Source organism: Pelecanus crispus, chromosome 1 (assembly GCF_030463565.1).
Source record: "Pelecanus crispus isolate bPelCri1 chromosome 1, bPelCri1.pri, whole genome shotgun sequence".
In the NCBI taxonomy this organism is placed as follows: domain Eukaryota; kingdom Metazoa; phylum Chordata; class Aves; order Pelecaniformes; family Pelecanidae; genus Pelecanus; species Pelecanus crispus.
The window spans coordinates 85,191,214-85,208,720 of NC_134643.1; the positions used below are offsets into that span (position 1 = coordinate 85,191,214).

At 45.1% G+C, this 17,507-nt stretch overlaps 1 protein-coding gene across 1 annotated transcript in view; it reads left to right on the forward strand.

Moving 5' to 3' along the window:
* The window catches only part of CCND2 (cyclin D2), a 34,329-nt gene that overhangs the window by 15,674 nt on the left and 1,148 nt on the right, over window positions 1–17,507 (forward strand). Inside the window, exon 4 of the mRNA XM_075720198.1 lies at window positions 356–486. Coding sequence (XP_075576313.1) covers window positions 356–486 — 131 coding nt within the window. The remainder of the gene's footprint in view (window positions 1–355; window positions 487–17,507) is intronic.

Below are 17,507 nucleotides of genomic sequence, written 5' to 3' on the forward strand. Positions count from 1 at the left end.
ACTGAGACCCAAACTTCTGACATAAATTACAGAAAGCCTCGTTCTTCTCTTTCCTTTTCTTTAAAACTAAGGAAAGACTATTAAAAAATGTCCAGGTTTACTTTATGCATCAGTGAGAATAAAAGACGGAACCGCATTTCCATTTTAATTTGCAGATCTGTTACCCCTCCTTTGACTGCTTGTGATGAGCAGTGTGACTAATGAGCTCCGCCGGACCAAAAAGAGTGGCACTTTTCCCTTTCTTCTGCTTCCCCGTTTTTTATTCTTGGGTGTGGTTTTTTTATGTTGCTTGCCTCTGATGTTTTGCAGCTTTTCTGGTCTGGGCTTGGACTAATTCCCAGATCTGTTCTTGCAGATTTTAACTTTGCCATGTACCCACCGTCAATGATAGCAACTGGAAGTGTGGGAGCAGCCATCTGTGGCCTTCAGCTTGATGACGGGGACAGCCTCACGGACCTCCTGGCCAAGATCACAAACACAGATGTGGTGAGTGTCCCACATTCCTCTTCTCCTTTCACTTCTGAGAGCGTGGTGGGAAACTGGGCCATCAAACCTGGCCTGATCCTGAAAGCCCAGTGGAGCGAAGGAGGGGGCTGCTCCTAGAGCGAGCGGGTTGCAGGCCTGGACCTGGCACCTTGGTTGCAGTGCTTTGGATGTCCAAAGCTCCTTGGCCTCCCGGGATCATTTTTCATTCATGCTTGGTTGGGAGAGCCTGCTCTGCCCATCCTGGCTGATGGTCAGGCTTGCTGTAGGGGGGAGCCACCTTGGGTACCACCCCGGGCGATGGGGCGAGCAGGCAGACAGCATCCTCTGGGGCAGAAGGTAAACTGGTATGTGCGCCGGTCCTGTGTTCACAACCTTGAAACTGCTCGTCTCGCCCTCATTGAGGTGTCATCTCTAAGAATCCTTGACTTAAGGGAAGTGAATACTGAGCTAATCCTCCAGCACTGGCACAATGTGAGACAGGTGCAACCCAGGCTGTCTGGGTTTTTGTCAGTAACTTCACAAAGGACATTTCTTGGCTTGTCAGAAGGTCCTGTCGTCAGTAGGAGAGGTGAATCTGATGGCATTTCAGCGGTGCTCAAACTTCCTCAAAAGTGAGTTTGCTGGTCTGGGGTCAGCTTCTTAGTGGGGACATCAGAAAAACCCAAACATGACAGCTCTGCTTGGCAGTCTCAGCAGAAAGCTGGGAGGACTGAGGAGCACTCAGGGTGCCTTCCCTGAGGGGTGGTGCCTCTCCTGCTGTGCCCCCGTGTTGGTGGGACACTGCGGGGAGAGGTTACGCTCCTGCAAATCCAAACCACTTGGTCTGTGGATAGACAGGAGTTTCATCTCTTGCGAAGCTGAAATGTTTTGCCGTGATGAAATTCACTCAGAAAGAAAATGAGTGAGGTTTTCTGAAATGCAGGCCGCTAATAAGATAATGCTTTTCTTTACTGTAGAAGTATGTTTACAATGCGTCATCCTTAACATGTGCTAAGTATAAAACTTCTGTTGCTTTTATTTCGCAGAGTAAATACATTGTGCAATTATTAGGTCTTTGATAACATTGTCAAGAGAAGGTTTGTTTTTTCCAACAAATATTCTGCCTTTGGTTAAAAAGGAGTAGTCCTGTTTAACAAAAAGGGAAGAATTTAGCTATTTCTTTTTTTCTTTCAGTCAGATTGGGCATAATTTTCAACTGCAGTTCTGGGGCTTTCCATTTCTTTTGATTGCAACTGGCTTGTGCGCAGAGAAAGGAACATTTCCAGTTCTGAATACTTATAATGTAAATCAAGTAGTTGCAGAAATTTAACATACACTCATTTCAGTGTAAATGAAAATCTTACACAGGCAATTGCTCTTTTGTGTCTGTTTTATAAGTATGGAGAAACAGAGTGGTGATGCATTACAGCAAGCAGCAGGCATGTGCAAGAAAAATCCTATATAACAATTCAGACTGCATGGCCTGGTGCAAGTAATGCACAAAGCTCATTTGTACATCTAGACTGGGCAAATCCATTAAGTTTGCTTCATTTATGTGGATAACAAGAATTATCCATTATTGGTACTGATATTGGTTGTTCCTGGCTGAAGGAAATTTTCTCCTTGGATATTTGTCTGATTGGATGTAACACGATAAGTTTTGGATGCTGCATCCAGTGAATGTCCGGGAGGACTCTTAAGACAAGTGGGTAAATGTGAGAGGGACGTTAGAAAACCGGGCAAAGAAAGGCAAAGGTTTAGAGGGAGAGACTAACATCTTGTTAGCAAAGGTGCTGTCTTTAGCCAAGGTTGTGAATATCTACAGAATGAAGAAAGCGGTTGGTGCTAGCCACTGACAGCTTCTTGTATAACTCCATATCTTAACTCCATGGAGTATCTGAAAGGCTTGATGCCCCTCTGCTGTGATTTTCCTTGTTATATGACAATGCCGGGTGAAGTTGTTCCTGCGTGGCTGCTGCTTGTTTTCATGCTTGTTTTTGCTGACGTATGTCCACACAGCTGCTCATATCCTTGTGTTTCAAACCCCATTCTAGAACTAATCAAACTTAAAGAAGCAGGGGGGAAGGACCACTTCTTGTTGTTTCAGCGCTGGGGGGTTAGGGGGCTTGCTTCGTTTGTAAACCGGATCAGTTTACTGATAGATTTCCAAGATCAGCCTCACAAACAGCTGGGAGAGCTGAGTGCAGTGGCACAGGGCAGGACCGTAGGGGGAGATGGGGGTGAGAGGAATTTCTGTAACCATCATTGTCTGTGAGCTTCTTGTACTACAGCTATAGAAATCACAGCCTGACAGAGCAACGGTGATCGGCAGGAGAAGGATAATGATGAGAGTGAGGGAATGACAGCGTGGAGTGAGGAATGGGAACACAAATAGCCCTTATGGTGGTAGGGGAGGGACAGGGAGGCATGCAGAGTGAAGGAGAAGAGAGTGAATGGAAAGTTTAGGGGGAGCCTTCACAAGCTTGGTGCCTGCTTCTGCTGCTGTGAAGCAGAACAGAGCACGTCACTGCCTGCAGAAATCCCTGGGTAGTCCTTTGGAAGTTGTCTTTGAAGGCAGAAGCAAGGGGTGCTCAGACCTAGAAGAGATACCCTCAGCAGAGCTCACCTCTTTGTTCCTGTGCCATGATGCAATCTGCCATCACTAGACCATGTTTCATCTGATTAATGATGCAATCTGCCATCACTAGACCATGTTTCCCATATCGATAAGCTCCAGATAAACTTCTGATGTTGTTTCAACAGTATTTTAGCACTTGTCAGAAGGGAGATGCCCTTGCCTGGTATATTTGTATTTGAGGTGTTTGATGAGTTGCGATCAACCATTGAGTAGCTGGGTTCCATCTTTCTGGAGATGCCAGGGAGTTGTTCAGGGTAGTTCTTCATTTCCTCTAAGAGTTTCCCTGTGCAGTCACAAGGATCTTTTCCCTTCTTGCTCTTTTTCAGCGTGGGCAGGAGGTTTGGGTTACAGTGACAGCATGGTGCTGACAATACTCAGCTCTTAGGTGAGGGCAGGCGAGCTCAACGCATGGGTGACAAAGGCTACATCCTTGGGACCTCGCAAGATACCTAGCTGTGCCTCGATGCCCTGGTCACAGGGAAGAGGATTCCCTCCCTCACCCATCATTTTTACCAGCAAAGAGATTTTGAGCATCCCTTTCTGATGCAGCCCTTGCCTCAGTTGTCTGTTCCTTAGTCACCTTCATGCATGGGCTTATGTTCAGAAGGTCCCGCAAGGCTAGATGCAGCTGCTCGCTTGCATAGCTGCTCCTCATGGGGGGAATTACACCCACGGGTTTTCCTGCTGCACCTCTCCGTGTGTTTCTGGTTGCTGGCTGGGGCCTTGCTGCTTCACCTGTGAAGCCCTGCTTGAATCGGGATCCCAGCTGACTCTTCCCATGCTCAGTGTGCATACTGAGGATGTTTGTGAAGGCTTGTAGGGACAGAAGAAAAGTCACAGCAGGGGGTCTTTCTAGTGGAATTTTCTTTCTCCTTGGTCTGGTAGAGCCCATGTTAATTGACTTTCTGAGCATGTTGTGAGCATATTAGACACAACCATGCTTAAGGGGGAATACGTGGCCTTTTTTTGCTCTCTTGGGAGTTTTTCTGGATTCTCTTAATTGGATATTTATTGATATACACTTAAAGCTCATGTTCTTTATCATAGGAGATACTTGAAGCTTTCTCAGGCATCCCAACGCTTCTTAATGTAAGGCCCTTTTGCAGTATCTTGCAGATTGGACAAACTTTATCTCTCGTATTGAATTTTTCTGTCCTGATTGTTTCAGTCTGAACGAAAACACCTGCCAAAACAGCTTAGTAGTTCTTAAGTGGTTAGAAGAAAAAAATATGTTGTTTTTTGCATTGAAAATTTCTTCACAACTTCTTTTTGAAATTCAGCAGATGGGTTTTTGTCAGAAATGTGCTTTTTGCCATCCTGGTGAAAATCTTCTGAAATTTGGCTGAGCTTTTATGCCTTTGGAAAAAAAAAAATCACTCTTGCCAAATAACAAAGAACTCTTAACATTTTACTGGTCACATCCTCTCCAAGAGTCTGTCGGCACTGGGTAGAGGCAAGCTTTCTTCCCTTTGCTCCTGGTCTCAGCCCACAGCAGCACAGACTGAGGAGAGTCTCACTCGCCCCCCAAGTCAGGGCACACTCAGGACAAAAGGAGCTTCTGGATAATTTAATTGCTGAAGTCTTTAAGTCTTTGCGGAAGTTAGAGGTGCTGTAATTTTTCAAGATGTTTCCGTTGTTGTGGCAGAGGTGGCCTTAACTCTAAGTCTCTCTCCTGCAAGCTTTGAAGTCTTAGCCCAACCAAAGGTGGCCAGAATTTTTAACTTGGGCAAAATGGTGCATTTTTTCCTTAGCCAGATATTTGGAAATGGGAGAAATATTTTGGTAGAAACTTTCTCCGTGACTTTTGCATTGGAAAAATGCAAAAGGGCCCAGGACTGGAAAATTTCATCCCACATGTTAAAGCGTAAGAGAGAGATAAGCGACTGAAAACAGGATCTCGGAGAAGTATCGGGCAATCTTAGTAATAGGTAGTAATACCAGCCTCATCTGTAAAACGTATTGTTGGAAAAAATGTACTGGCTAGATTGTGTAAGAGTTAGCCCAAGGCTGTGTTAATGAAGAGTAAAGACTATTGTAATACATTATACGCTGGGACTTAATTGAAGTTGAATGAACAGCTTCAGTTCTCTCACTTCCTAATTTCTGATGCCTGAGAGCTCTTCCTGGAGTGACACAATTAATTCATCGTCACTGTGTGAATGATTTTGTTTTCAAAGGGGAGAAGAGGAAGAAACAAGAGCTCCTAGGCTTCAGGAGCATCACATGGTGGAAAAGCGAGCGAACTCAGAGAAATTACAGTTCTGCAGAGCAAAAACTTTTTGCCCTCCCCCCGCCCCATGCCTCTTGGTAGCCCTTAGGAAATGGCAGAGAGCTGGGGGGAGAGTTCTTCCTGACCGGAGGGTCCTGGAGCCTTCTGCTTCTTTTTCTTTTGGTGTGTGTGATTGCTTAGCATGGAAACAGATGATGGGACTTTCCCATTGGCTTTCCAAACAATGTCACCGTCTGAGCTGAAGCATGAAAAATTTCAGCTTCAAAGTTGCAAGCATATGAAAATAGAGAACGATAATGAAAACCTGATGCAACTTAACTGCAATGAGCTTTTCTGAACTTTTACTGTTTTATAATGATAATTTGAGGGTGATATCTGTTTGCTAGGAAATAGCAGCATAAACCAAGAGGCTGAAGTCAATGGAGTTATTTTAGATTCACACTGGTGTAACTGAGACTGGAGTTTGGCATTTAGAGCTATAATGTTTTTAATGGATGTTTCATTAAGAATTAGACCAAAAATATGTTATTAAGAGACAGCATTTAATTTAGAACCTAGCTGTTGGGTAAGCAAACAACCAACACATGAGTGTTTCTTTCAAAAACACATCCGTGTCAGCTATCCTTGTATGAATCCAAAGCAGTGCTCCAGACTTTAGACAAGATAATACAAGGCATCATGTCAGTGTCATTCTAGGGATAACAGTTATTTCTGATAAATAGCTGCCCTGGGCCATTTGGTGAAGGTTGAATTACAGTTTGAAGAGACAGTGACAACAAGGCCATGCAAACCTCGGTTTCATTACTCCTTCCACCTACCAAAATAAACACCAGGGAGCAACTCTTGGAGAAGCTGAGAAGCTCAACAGCCTTATGGGTAGTGAAAGTAGCTCTGCATGGTATATCTGAGTTGCTTTTTCTGATCATTTTTGTCCCAAAGAGTCGATAAGAGCTAGTCCCACACAGCTTCACACAGCTCTGTAGGATGGGGATTGCATGTTCTGATCTGTTTTGCTGCCAGACAGTGGGAACATTTCCTTTGCTGTTTCTTGAAGAGGAGAGGAGTGGCTGGTGGGCAAAGAGTTAACAGACCTACTCACAGGAAGCATGCTGAGCTCCCTGTGCATCTCTTGGTGGGTCATTGCAATGGAAAAATAAACAGCTCGGGAAGTCAGGAATTTCCATAGCATCCCAGACCAGCACTCCAGTGTGCGCAGTATCCTGTCCCTGGTGGAGCCAGATGCTTGAGAGGAGGATACGAGCATCCCCACTGTGTACAATTACGGGATGTGAGGAAGGACAGCTGAATGGGTAGGGCACATTTTAAGACCTTGCAATCAATATTCTTCTTTGCCACAGACCTGCCCTGGGCAAATCTCTCTCCTCACCACCAGAAAGAGCAGCCGTCAGTTCAGTGTGTCAGCTCGCTAGCCACGGGTCTGGAAACCGCCTCTGTGGTCATGCCTGGGAGCGTTCTCATAAATCATGTGCGGGGCATGTGTGCACTGGCCTGGTTACTGCTTGATCTCCCTTGAGTCTGTTCCTGAGCCCTTCCATTCCCTGGTACCTCAGATCTCCTTGTGGAGGAGAAATACAATAAGGTTTCTGAGGAGCTCAAGAAACTACTGCAGGGGTAGGTACATGAGGTCTTCACCTGTTACAAAGCACCTTGGACCAGAATTTTGTAGGCAGTGAGAATTAGGCACACAAGTAAGTTTTAAAGATAACTCTACTTTGAAAGAAGGTTGCATTAAGTGACCTCCAGAGGTCCCTTCCAACCTCTTTCTATGAGACTGAGTGCACTGAAACATGGAAACGATTATTTCGTATTAAAAATGCATTCAGGCTTACGTCATTGACAAAAGCTGGCAAGGTTAGATCCCAAATTAAGCTGGTTAGTAGCTGTTCATGTAATAAACTCTGCAGCACCGTAGCTGCCAGAATGGCTGGCCAGGTTCACTCTGTGTGATAACGAGGCTTATATGGCATATTAAGGACCATCTTCTTCCTAGAGTGCAGCTCTCGAGGTTGCATCCAGATGACTGCTGTGGTTTAGCCCCAGCCAGCAACTAAGCACCACGCAGCCGCTCGCTCACTCCCCCTACCCCGATGGGACGGGGGAGAGAATTGGTGGAGTAAGAGTGAGAAACACTGCTCCTGGGTTGAGATAAGAACAGTTTAATAATTGAAATAAAGTAAAATAGTAATGATAATAATAACAATACAATAATGATAATAATAATATACAAAGCAAGTGATGCACAATGCAATTGCTCCCCACCCGCCGACCGATACCCAGACAGTTCCCGAGCAGCGATTGCTGCTCCCCGGCCAGCTCCCCCCAGTTTATATACTGAGCATGACGTCATATGGTATGGAATAGCCCTTTGGTCAGTTTGGATCAACTATTCTGGCTGTGCCCCCTCCCAGTTTCTTGTGTACCTGGCAGAGCATGGGAAGCTGAAAAGTCCTTGACTAGCATAAGCAGTACGTAGCAACAACTAAAACATCAGCGTGTTATCAACATTCTTCTCCTTCTAAATCCAAAACACAGCACTATGCCAACTACTAGGAAAAAAATTAACTCTACCCCAGCCGAAACCAGGACAATGACAAAAGGAGTTGTCCTCCGCAGCATCAGGAGCAGGGGAACGGTTTTCAGACAGAGCCAACATGTGGGTTTGTACATGGGCACAAGTCCCTTCCAGAAGTCTCTTCCCAGGTGGGAACTGGTGTGTACTGACTGGTTTTGAAAATCCAAAGTGTATTTAAGGGCCTGAGGTAGAAAGAAAAAAGGAACCAAGCTTTTCCTAAAGTCTTGTCGAAACAGCTGGCTGTGAGCCCTTGAAAATGTGGAGTCAGGCTGTTTTGAAAACTGGATCCATAATAAATGGCATTTAAAATATCTCCACTTAAATGTGCTACATATGTCAGTGCTAGGATTTTTTTTTTTTCCCCCAAGGTCTGAAAAGTCCCTTCACACAGATCCCTGCAAATTTCTGCACAGAAATGATGTTCAGAACCACCACGCTCAAGAATTCAGTTTCTGTCGAGACGCAGTATAACATCATGGAAATCTATCTTGAATGGATAGCATTTGAACATTGTCCCTACAGCACATACACCATGTATCCCCTCCTTTGTAGTGTTTAGGGCCTGTGGTTTTGGAACCAAGTAACAGGACTCGCTGTATCTTATCCTGCCTTATTTGTTGCAGACCACATTTTGTATGCAAGGAAACAACAGACAAAATAGCCTCCAAAAGAAAGGAAGAATGAGATAGTTTCCTAAGTTGTCTTTGCCTGAGTTGGCAGCTGCTCCGCTTCATTCAGCTTTTTGTTCCCCAGTGAGTGCTGTGCGTGTGTAGCAACAATGGGGTGATGCAGTTACACCACGGGCTCATGGCGGAGTTCCGTCAGATCCATTCATAAATACAGCCTCGGCCGGCACGCCGAGGAAGCCAGGCCCCCCGAGGAACCGGCTCCGCAGCCCAAGCATCGCCGCCGGAGGAGCTCACGGGCTAGCGATAGATAGTCTGGTCAGAGACTTGCCCCCGACCTCCGGCGGGGAATCCTTGCTTGGCTCATACAGTTTTGTATAACACAGGCGGGTTGTCGCAGCTTTTTTAAAATCCCCTTTTTCAATAAACGCTCGCGGCATTTATTACAGCAGGGTAAATTTGCAGCTCTTCGCAGTTGCAAAGTATACCTGTTAGACAGAGATTATCAGCTTGAAATCCCAAGTCATATTAAGCAGGGAGTATAATTTCAGGCATGGCATCTGCCCTTGGATCACCCTGCCAGTGTTTTGGCTTTACTCTCACTTTCTCCAGTTCTGAAAACATTGTCCTCTGCTGTTGCTATGAGAAATGCCCACACGAGCAACAGGAAACCAACAAACTGACTGTTGAAGCAAACAGTGGAACTGAATCTAGAAAGTACACTGTTGAAAGTGCTGAAAAGACCAAAAAATTGCAGAGAAAAATGTGCCATCTTTCAGATGCTTAATGTTAGTCATCTTATATATTGCATTATTGCAATAATGTAGCAATAGTAAGTGAAGAAATTCTGGCATAGATGAGATTTTTTTTTTTTTTTTTTTAAAGTGAGATGTCCGTGGTAGTCTGCATGAAATGCCCTTTGGAACAGCAAATTACTATTTTCTGTACTTGCAGATGGAAAAACAGAGACATAGACGCTTATCTGTAATTGATGCTCTTTGTTACAGTAGCAAAAATAGATACATTTAGGAGGGAAAATATTTCTGTTTTTAAACTGCATCCATTAGATGTGAGATCACTGAGATACAGTAAATGTAGTAAATGGGCATGATATTCCCACAGCAGCTTTTCGGGCTCTTGTTTTGGAGAATGTCGGCGAGCTAAAGGCCAGCGCTAGGCGCACGAAGGCCCCGCTTTGGGAAGGAATCCCTGTTTATGTCAACAATGAAGCATGTGCTTCGGAGAGGTTTGAATTGGGGCCTAAATGTGAACCAGCGGAGGAATCCAGCCGCCTTTTGTATCTAGTAGGACAGATGACACGTTCCACGCTGGAATTTATGTAAATCCCAACTCTTTAATGCATGTCTGATTGCTGCTTTCTTACATTATCCAAGCAATGCATACATGACTGGTGAACAGTATTGTCACTTCTAGGATCTCCAGCGTCCTTTCCGTTTATCATACCAGGTCCCGTGCCTAAAAAAAGTCCTTCTCTGGTTTTCCCCTTTGCAGTTAGTTTTAAGAAAGAGGAAGAGATCAGGGGCGTTAAAAGTTATTTGTGAAGTAATTCATGTATATGTGGAAGACTAACCACCCTTTAACACAAAAATGCCAGAAGGCTTTTGCAGCGTTCCCGGCTTTGGGAGTTTGAGCACTCAGCAAAGCACCCAGGATCTGGATCCAGGCTCCTAAATCTGGTCAGGAAATGCAGGAGCATCAAGAAGTATCCAGAAGAGTTACAGCTCAGTATGTTGCATCGTTTATATGCATATGTTACATATAACAACAGCCCTACTGTTACTGCTGCTGGTTGTAAAGGAGAGTAGGGTTGCAGTTTGGCTTTTGAAAGCCCTTGAGAAATGCCCCACTCAGTCACTGAGCAGGATTGTCCTCAGCCTTGGCATTGCAAAGGATTCCATGACTCTGCCTTGCCATCGGCCTGAGCTTGGCACAGCTTGGTGATAGCATGATCCCTGACGACTTCCCTGGGGTTAGCAAGCAGTGCTCTTGGCAGCTGGATGTCCATACGTCCCACGTAGGGCTCTGAGATACGGTGTTGCTTCTCTTCAGTCGTTTCTCACTGGTCTGATGAAAGCTGTTTAACTGGCTCAGGCTTTGACTGGTGCTGGCCTAATTTATTCTGTGGTTGCTGATGCATACCACCTCACCATAAAGCTAAAATCATGTCAAGGGTTAAGCAATATTTAAATTTAACAATTAAAATGGAACCTTGTTAAACAGTAGTTTTGCAGTCTTTGGTTTCTTCCTTAAATGCTGCCGTAACATGTTTTACCTGGACACTGGTATTCCCAAATGAGTGCCATCTTGGATGGGCAAAAGCTGTGTGGCGGCAAGGCTCAGACCAGTTTCCATGTACCCAGATGTTTCCCTAAATTTAGGTTTTAAAAAACAAACATTAGGAGGCTTGCTGGGGTAAACTTTCTTATTTCTTCTCCCAGGCAATACCAAAACTGAGATGCAAAAGGGGAATCTAAAAATCACGATACAAAAAGCGCTGAGGCACTGTGGAAGAGACCAGAGCTAAGTTCCTCACTTCTGCCCGGCATGCCTCCCTGCCTGCCCGAGTCAGCGAGCGGCGAAGCTGCGGTGGTTGCTGGCACAAGGAGCGCACGGTCTGGCAGACCTGGGTGTTATGTGAAATGAATCTGGTGGTTTAAATCTGGTTTAGAGTGGTTGTCATGGTGGGAGTAGGTGCAACAAATACACAGCCACAGCCCCCTTACGGTCACAGAAGCTCTGGATTGATTAAAAGTGGAGAAAGAGAGGAAAGGTGCGTGGCTGAAATAGTTTACCTTCTTGTGATAGCCCTCCGCTGTTGGCATTTGAGAGGAGTGATCTTTTTCTTTGTGGAGAAAGTGGTGTGCTGCTACTCAGTTGCCGTGGGATCTGATGCAGAGACCATTGTCATCCGAAAGGTACCATCTGTCAGCTTCACTTTGGATGGGATGCCAAGGAAGACTTGAAAATGGCTAGATCAAGTCTAGGGCAGAAACCCAAGCCAAGTTACAAGAACAGCTATACAATGTCTTTTCAGTATCCCCCCTTTTTTTTTTTCTTCTTTTTTTTTTAGATTTATCAGTCCAGTCATGATCCTGCAAGATGGAAAGGATGTCTTGCACCTGTTTAATTCAGTAAAGCTAGGGCAACAGGCTGCATGGGTCGCAATGAGGTAGTCCTGGAGCTCGCAGCAGACTGAAAATCCCAGGAATTGCCAGTGCAAAGCGAGAGCCTGCTGGTTGAGTGGGATGCCTCCCCTAATAGCTTGCCAGTGCGCTATAAACATCAGTTTAGAACTGGAAGCTGGGAGGCAGTATAGGGCATATAGATTACAAAGGTGTTGAAAAGTTCACAAAAATGAATTATGCATAATATTCTGCAGGATCTTTCCTAGTGCTTGTGCTTTCTTTCAAAATTGTCATGAATGGAAACTGAAATCCTCAATGATTGTTGACTTGAGTAAGCAGATCCTGCCATAGTGCTGCTGATTCCTCCTTCCAGTCATTTTCACTGCCAGCATTTCCATCACAGCCATGAGGGTACTCCTCATTGGACACAGAAAAGCATTTCTTTCCGTCAAATACATTTCAAGTGTGCTTGTAAAATCACCCAGGGATGAAACAGTTTCAGAAAAAAAAAAAAGAAACCCAAAAGTTAATTGCCTTTTTAGTTCTGTACATGCTGAAGTAAAAATAAAACTATGGAATGGAAAGTACCTGAACTATTTTAATCATTAAAACTACTAGACCATATAGAAGAATGGGGAAGTTGATCCATGTGACACACACTTAAAAAACTTTTTTATAAAACAACAAAGGCAACCCTACAATATTCTGAAGGAATGGCCCAGACCCTGTATTGCAAATTCTAGGGCCATTACTTCACCACATTATAGTGTTCTTTCAAGGAAGATTTGCAATTCATATTTTTTTTCTTTGATAGGTTTTTTATAGCTTTAATTTTCTCTTGTCAGTGCTATCTAGAGCTTGCAAAATGAAAGTCCACCAGTGAAATATGTACGCCTGCAGCAAATTCACATGAAATTTGGAGGGGTTAAAACCACTGCATCATAGGAAGGCCAGGCTGTTTGTCCTGATAGGTTTTATGTATTTTTTGTGTTGTGTTACTTAACTTTGGATTGACAGAAAGTTCCAGTGAAGCAAACAGAAGTGGTAGCCCAATCTATAAAATAAGCCACTTGCTGTATCACACTATGACAATTGGGCTGATAAGATACTCATAATAAATTCCTTTTTTTTTCCTTGCACCCATGAGATTACCATCCAGCTGGTGTACTTCATACGTCTTAAAGCTAGCTGCGGACTGAGATAGTGGTTCAAGTGCACAGCAAATGTGGTTTTAGGGTTTTTCGTATATGAGTATAAGCACTTTGCTCACATGTTGAGCATTGGCCAGGTGTAAGCTTCTTCTGCCAATTCCAGTTTATTAAAAAACCATTGATGGGTTTAGTTGGCATCTCACCTGCCATAAAACATGTTGTTCAAATCTGTCACAGCACTCGGACATTGTGCTGTGCCAGGTATCTTCTGTTGTCCCACAGGTACCATGGCGAGTAAAAACCCATTGTGTGACCTGAATACCTTTGCAGAAGCAGTGGTGTGGGCCTCTGCGTGGTCTTCAGCAAACCAGGATGTCTGGCTGATTGGGTAGTGCGCAGAGGAGCCAGGATTAATGATTGCACAGCCACAGCCTCAGGTGGACAAGTTTGTTGTATCTCCATCATCAGTACTGGAGAGTTTGGGCTATGCCTGCTGGTGTGTTCCAGCTCGTTTCGCTGCATGACTGAGGTTCACTCATGAATCTGGCATTGGGGGTTTTTTCCTTACTAGATTTTGACTGTAGAACTTGACGACCTGCAAAATAAAGGTTTCACCATTTTTGGTTTGTGCTGGCCAGGCAATTTCAGGTCCTGGATGGATGCTTCATAGACAAGACTAACTAAACAGAATGTATTACTCAGAGTAATAAAAAAATGAGTTTTAGTATGCAAATAGCAACACTTTTGGGAAGCTATTTCATGCTGAATGCAACATGCTGGTCATTTTACCATAGTGTTCTTTGTTTTAAAGAATGCAGTGGTACATTTGCTTAAGTTCAAAACGTTAAGTGTAGACCAGAGCTAACACATGACGGAAAAAATACATCAGTGGCCTGTGGATCCCTGTATGAAATAAAATCTATGCAGACTGTTGACAATTCCAGTCTGGGCCCCTTCATTTGTTTTATGTACAAAATGAAGATGTCAGAAATGACCCACTTCTCTATAGGATTACCTAGAGATTTTGGCCTGTTCATACATTAAATGAAGTGTTGTATTGACCATCAGAAGTTTGTATAATAACAGTGTAAATGATCATATATAAGGGTGTTTAGAAAGAGACAAAGTTGGCTCCAAATGCTCAAGCCTTATGTTCCAAGTGTCACCACCCTTCCTTCCCCAAGCCTGGCTGCAAGGAAATTGCCTCATTAAGCTCTCCAGTCTGAAGTTGCTTGCAAAAAATCTGGCTTATTTTCAGAAAGACATACTATTTTGAAATTGTGCACCATTGTGCTTTAAAAGAAGAGATTCTTATTTAAAAAAAAAAAAAAGTGCATTGCAAGTGTAGTCTGTTAGAAGAGTCTCCAGACTGGTGCCCCTGGTCTTTCTTCCATTTGAAAATGCCTTGACCCTTGAAGTGACTTGTTGCCATTGTCCTCTCACAAACAGGTGAATGCTTACAACAGACCTAAAACCCGCCCAAGCTAATAACAGGAGATTTTCTTTATCTGGGTTTTTGATAGCTTTTGGCAGATAGGTACTTCAGGAGAAAGGCCGAGGACTTTGTTCAGCTCCTGTCATTAAACAAGCAATTCTGGTATTAGGAAATTACTAAGCCCCCAATAATACAAGAGCAAGCCCCAGGTATAAAAAAAAACCCGTTTACCTGATTAAACAAAAGTGCATATTTAAAAAAAAGTGGCTTTGCCAGTAGCAGCAGGACAGTGGCGACAGAGAAGCTCTTCTCCTTACCTTTTGTTAAAAGGAAAGGAAGAACCCCATGAGGTGAGGCATGCTCAAAAACTTGCTTATCTGTCCTAGATCTCATCACCAGAAAATGCACTGTGCTCACATTTTATTGCATCTTCAAAGGTCTTGGTCTCTCACTTCCTAGGCTTCCTGCTCCGCTCCGAGCAAGCTCAGACACTAAAGCTTCCCTTCTCTCCGGGAGCGGGAGGCCAGCAGACAGTAGTCCCCAGCTGATGGCAGTGCAGGCAGGGACGGGCAGCTGCCCGGCTCTCTGCCTGCCAGGCAGCTCTGGAACACCTGGGTTTAGGTGTACCCCCCCTCCATCAAACTCCAGCTGTAATGAAGTTGATGCCTGAACCGTGTGTTTGGTAGCTGCGGGTTTTTTGCCCCACGAGGAGCTTTGCAGCTTGGGGTGCTGGGAAAGGCAGCGGGCGCTGGTGTGGGATGGAGATGGGGAAGCAGCCCAACGTGGGTCTACCCAGGGCCACAGCCTGGGTTCTGGGGAGAGCTGGTGTCCTGTCTCGGGGCAGGGGAAGCAGTGACTGGGCACACAGAGACTAGTATACTGCTACTCCCTGCATCCCACTGAGCTGACTTGACATTTCAGGTGCTCCGTGGTTCTGAGCCCCACAGTTACTCACTGCTTGCAACTCATTGTGATTATGTGCTGGCTGTGGCAGTGCAGTGGTGGTGCCCACGTGATACCTCTGATCTTACAAGAGCATCGTTCTGCTCATGCAGTGTTGGAATGAATTACAGGAGTGATGGAAATCGGGGCGTGTCGTAGAGGCAGCTACAAAGAGCTTGGGGTGATCTCTGCAATTCATCTGATGCAGGAGTCGTTGCAACATACAGGCAAGGACTGGTGCGACCAAGAGCAGGTTGCAGCACTGCCTTGCTGTACTGTGGGCTACACAGCTGGAGCTCTGGAGCAGGGTGCTGTGCTCCATGAGACGAGCAGCCTACAGCCAGTCACCTGAAATCAGTGTTCAGTGCTGCCCAGGCCATCTTAAACAGCCGTGTCCCAGCTTCCTTTGACACCATCCATGCTTCATTTGTATTCTGACTGTGCCAGTGGTATGGCACATACGTATGGCACATACCATTTTCCCTGTAACCTTGTTTCCAGAGGAGGGAAACAGGGGTGCCTGGGCTGGCAGGGAACTCCCGTGCACCCCTGCAGGGACCCTCCTGTGCCTAGCTGGGCTCAGATGCAAACAGGGGTAGCGGGTGCCTTCCTCCAAAGCACAGACCTCCTCGATCGTAAGGGCTCCGAATGAATGCAGTGCGCAGTTTTCTGAGCCATGTGTCTTGGCTAACCTTGGGCTGCATTTCTTGAGGATGTCAAAAGGTATCTGACCCCCCTCCATGTGCCATGTCAAATCCTAATTATACTGAATCTTCTCAAAAAAAATACAACAATTGGAAAATTTGGTTAAGAGCTGGCTAATGTTGGTAAAATTACCTGCTTTCCTTAACCTTTTCCTTGGACACAGCAGCACTTTTTTTGTTGTGGTTTCTCCCCTTCCATAAACAAGCCAGCCTGAGGCAGAGGGTGAAGTTTAGCTCCAGTGACTGAGACTTGGGAAAGCTGCTAGCAGTGAGAAGCATTGCTTATAGTGGAGCTTCGCTGGGGTAGGTGCGGTACGGCTGCAAGCCAGTTAACTTGACCACAGCTCCTTTTTCAGGGGCAGTCCCACAGCCCCCAGCTCTCGGGACAAAAGGTGAATATAGGGAAAGCTTGGTCTGCCCGCCGCACGCACACGACATTGCAGCAGAGGTTTTTGTGTCGCCGTGTCCTGTACTCTGTTTCACTGTGGTGTTACTCACGGTGCTGAGGGAACAAACTCCTGAGTCAGACTGCACACAGGTAGCCCAGATACTCAGGAGATTTCGATGACATCTTGCTCTGGCTTTAGCTGATGTGATCCACATCACTGTGAATATTTTTGTCTCTTAATACAGCCAGCATCTCATCCAACCTCTTTTTTCCTGAGTCAGTTTGAAAAGCTGTTCTTCGTGGCCTCTCTCTGGCAGATGCACCTTCAGAGAAAGGTTGTGATGCTTCATTATATTAAGCAGGACAGTTTCACGGCAAGGAGAGGACATGATTTTGCAGCTAGCAGCTGCTGGCTAGTAGCCAAGAAAAATGGGTGTTCGTGACCCACTGGAGCTAATTGCGCCCATCACAAACGTAAATGTCAGCGGAACAGATACTCTCCATTTGACGTGTTTTCCCAGTCTGGCTAGGATGACAAATTAAACCTCCATACATGAATATTTCAGACTCTCCTGAATAACGTGGTATTGTGTGGAGAAAGTGGGCGTATTTGGTCAGAGCCCAGCTCCCCAGCATTGCAGTCGCACACTCAGTTCCCAGGCTGACACAAGCACCTGTGGGACCCCATGGAGGTCAGTGCCCAGCTCTGTTCTTCAGCTCCCCTGCCTGAAAGTGGGAATGGTGATACCAGGTCTTACAACTCCTGCCAGATGCTGCCAGGGCTTTGGTTAAAATACTCGCTGTAAAACTCCTGTTACCAAAAAACTGCATTTCTCTACTGCCTGAAGTCTTTGGGAGAGACCCAGCTCTTACGCAGACCGAGGCTTCAGTGAGTTTATGGTATCGGTACCTTTTCCAGTATTGTAGAAGGACTCCATGGGGCTGCTTTTAGAAAAACACATTTACTGTAGCACCACCTGCCCACCTATACAGTGTCATATTGATACCCTCGCAGTCCCAGCACGCTGCACATAATAGGCATTGTGTTTATACAGTCATCGCTTGGGTTTTATTTTTCAGTTTCTGCTATAACCAAGTGTTTGTCAATGTTTTCTCACGTTTTTTTTAAATAGCCATTTTATTTGGAATAAGAATGTGGAACCTCCTGTAATATTTTAATAGTTCTCGT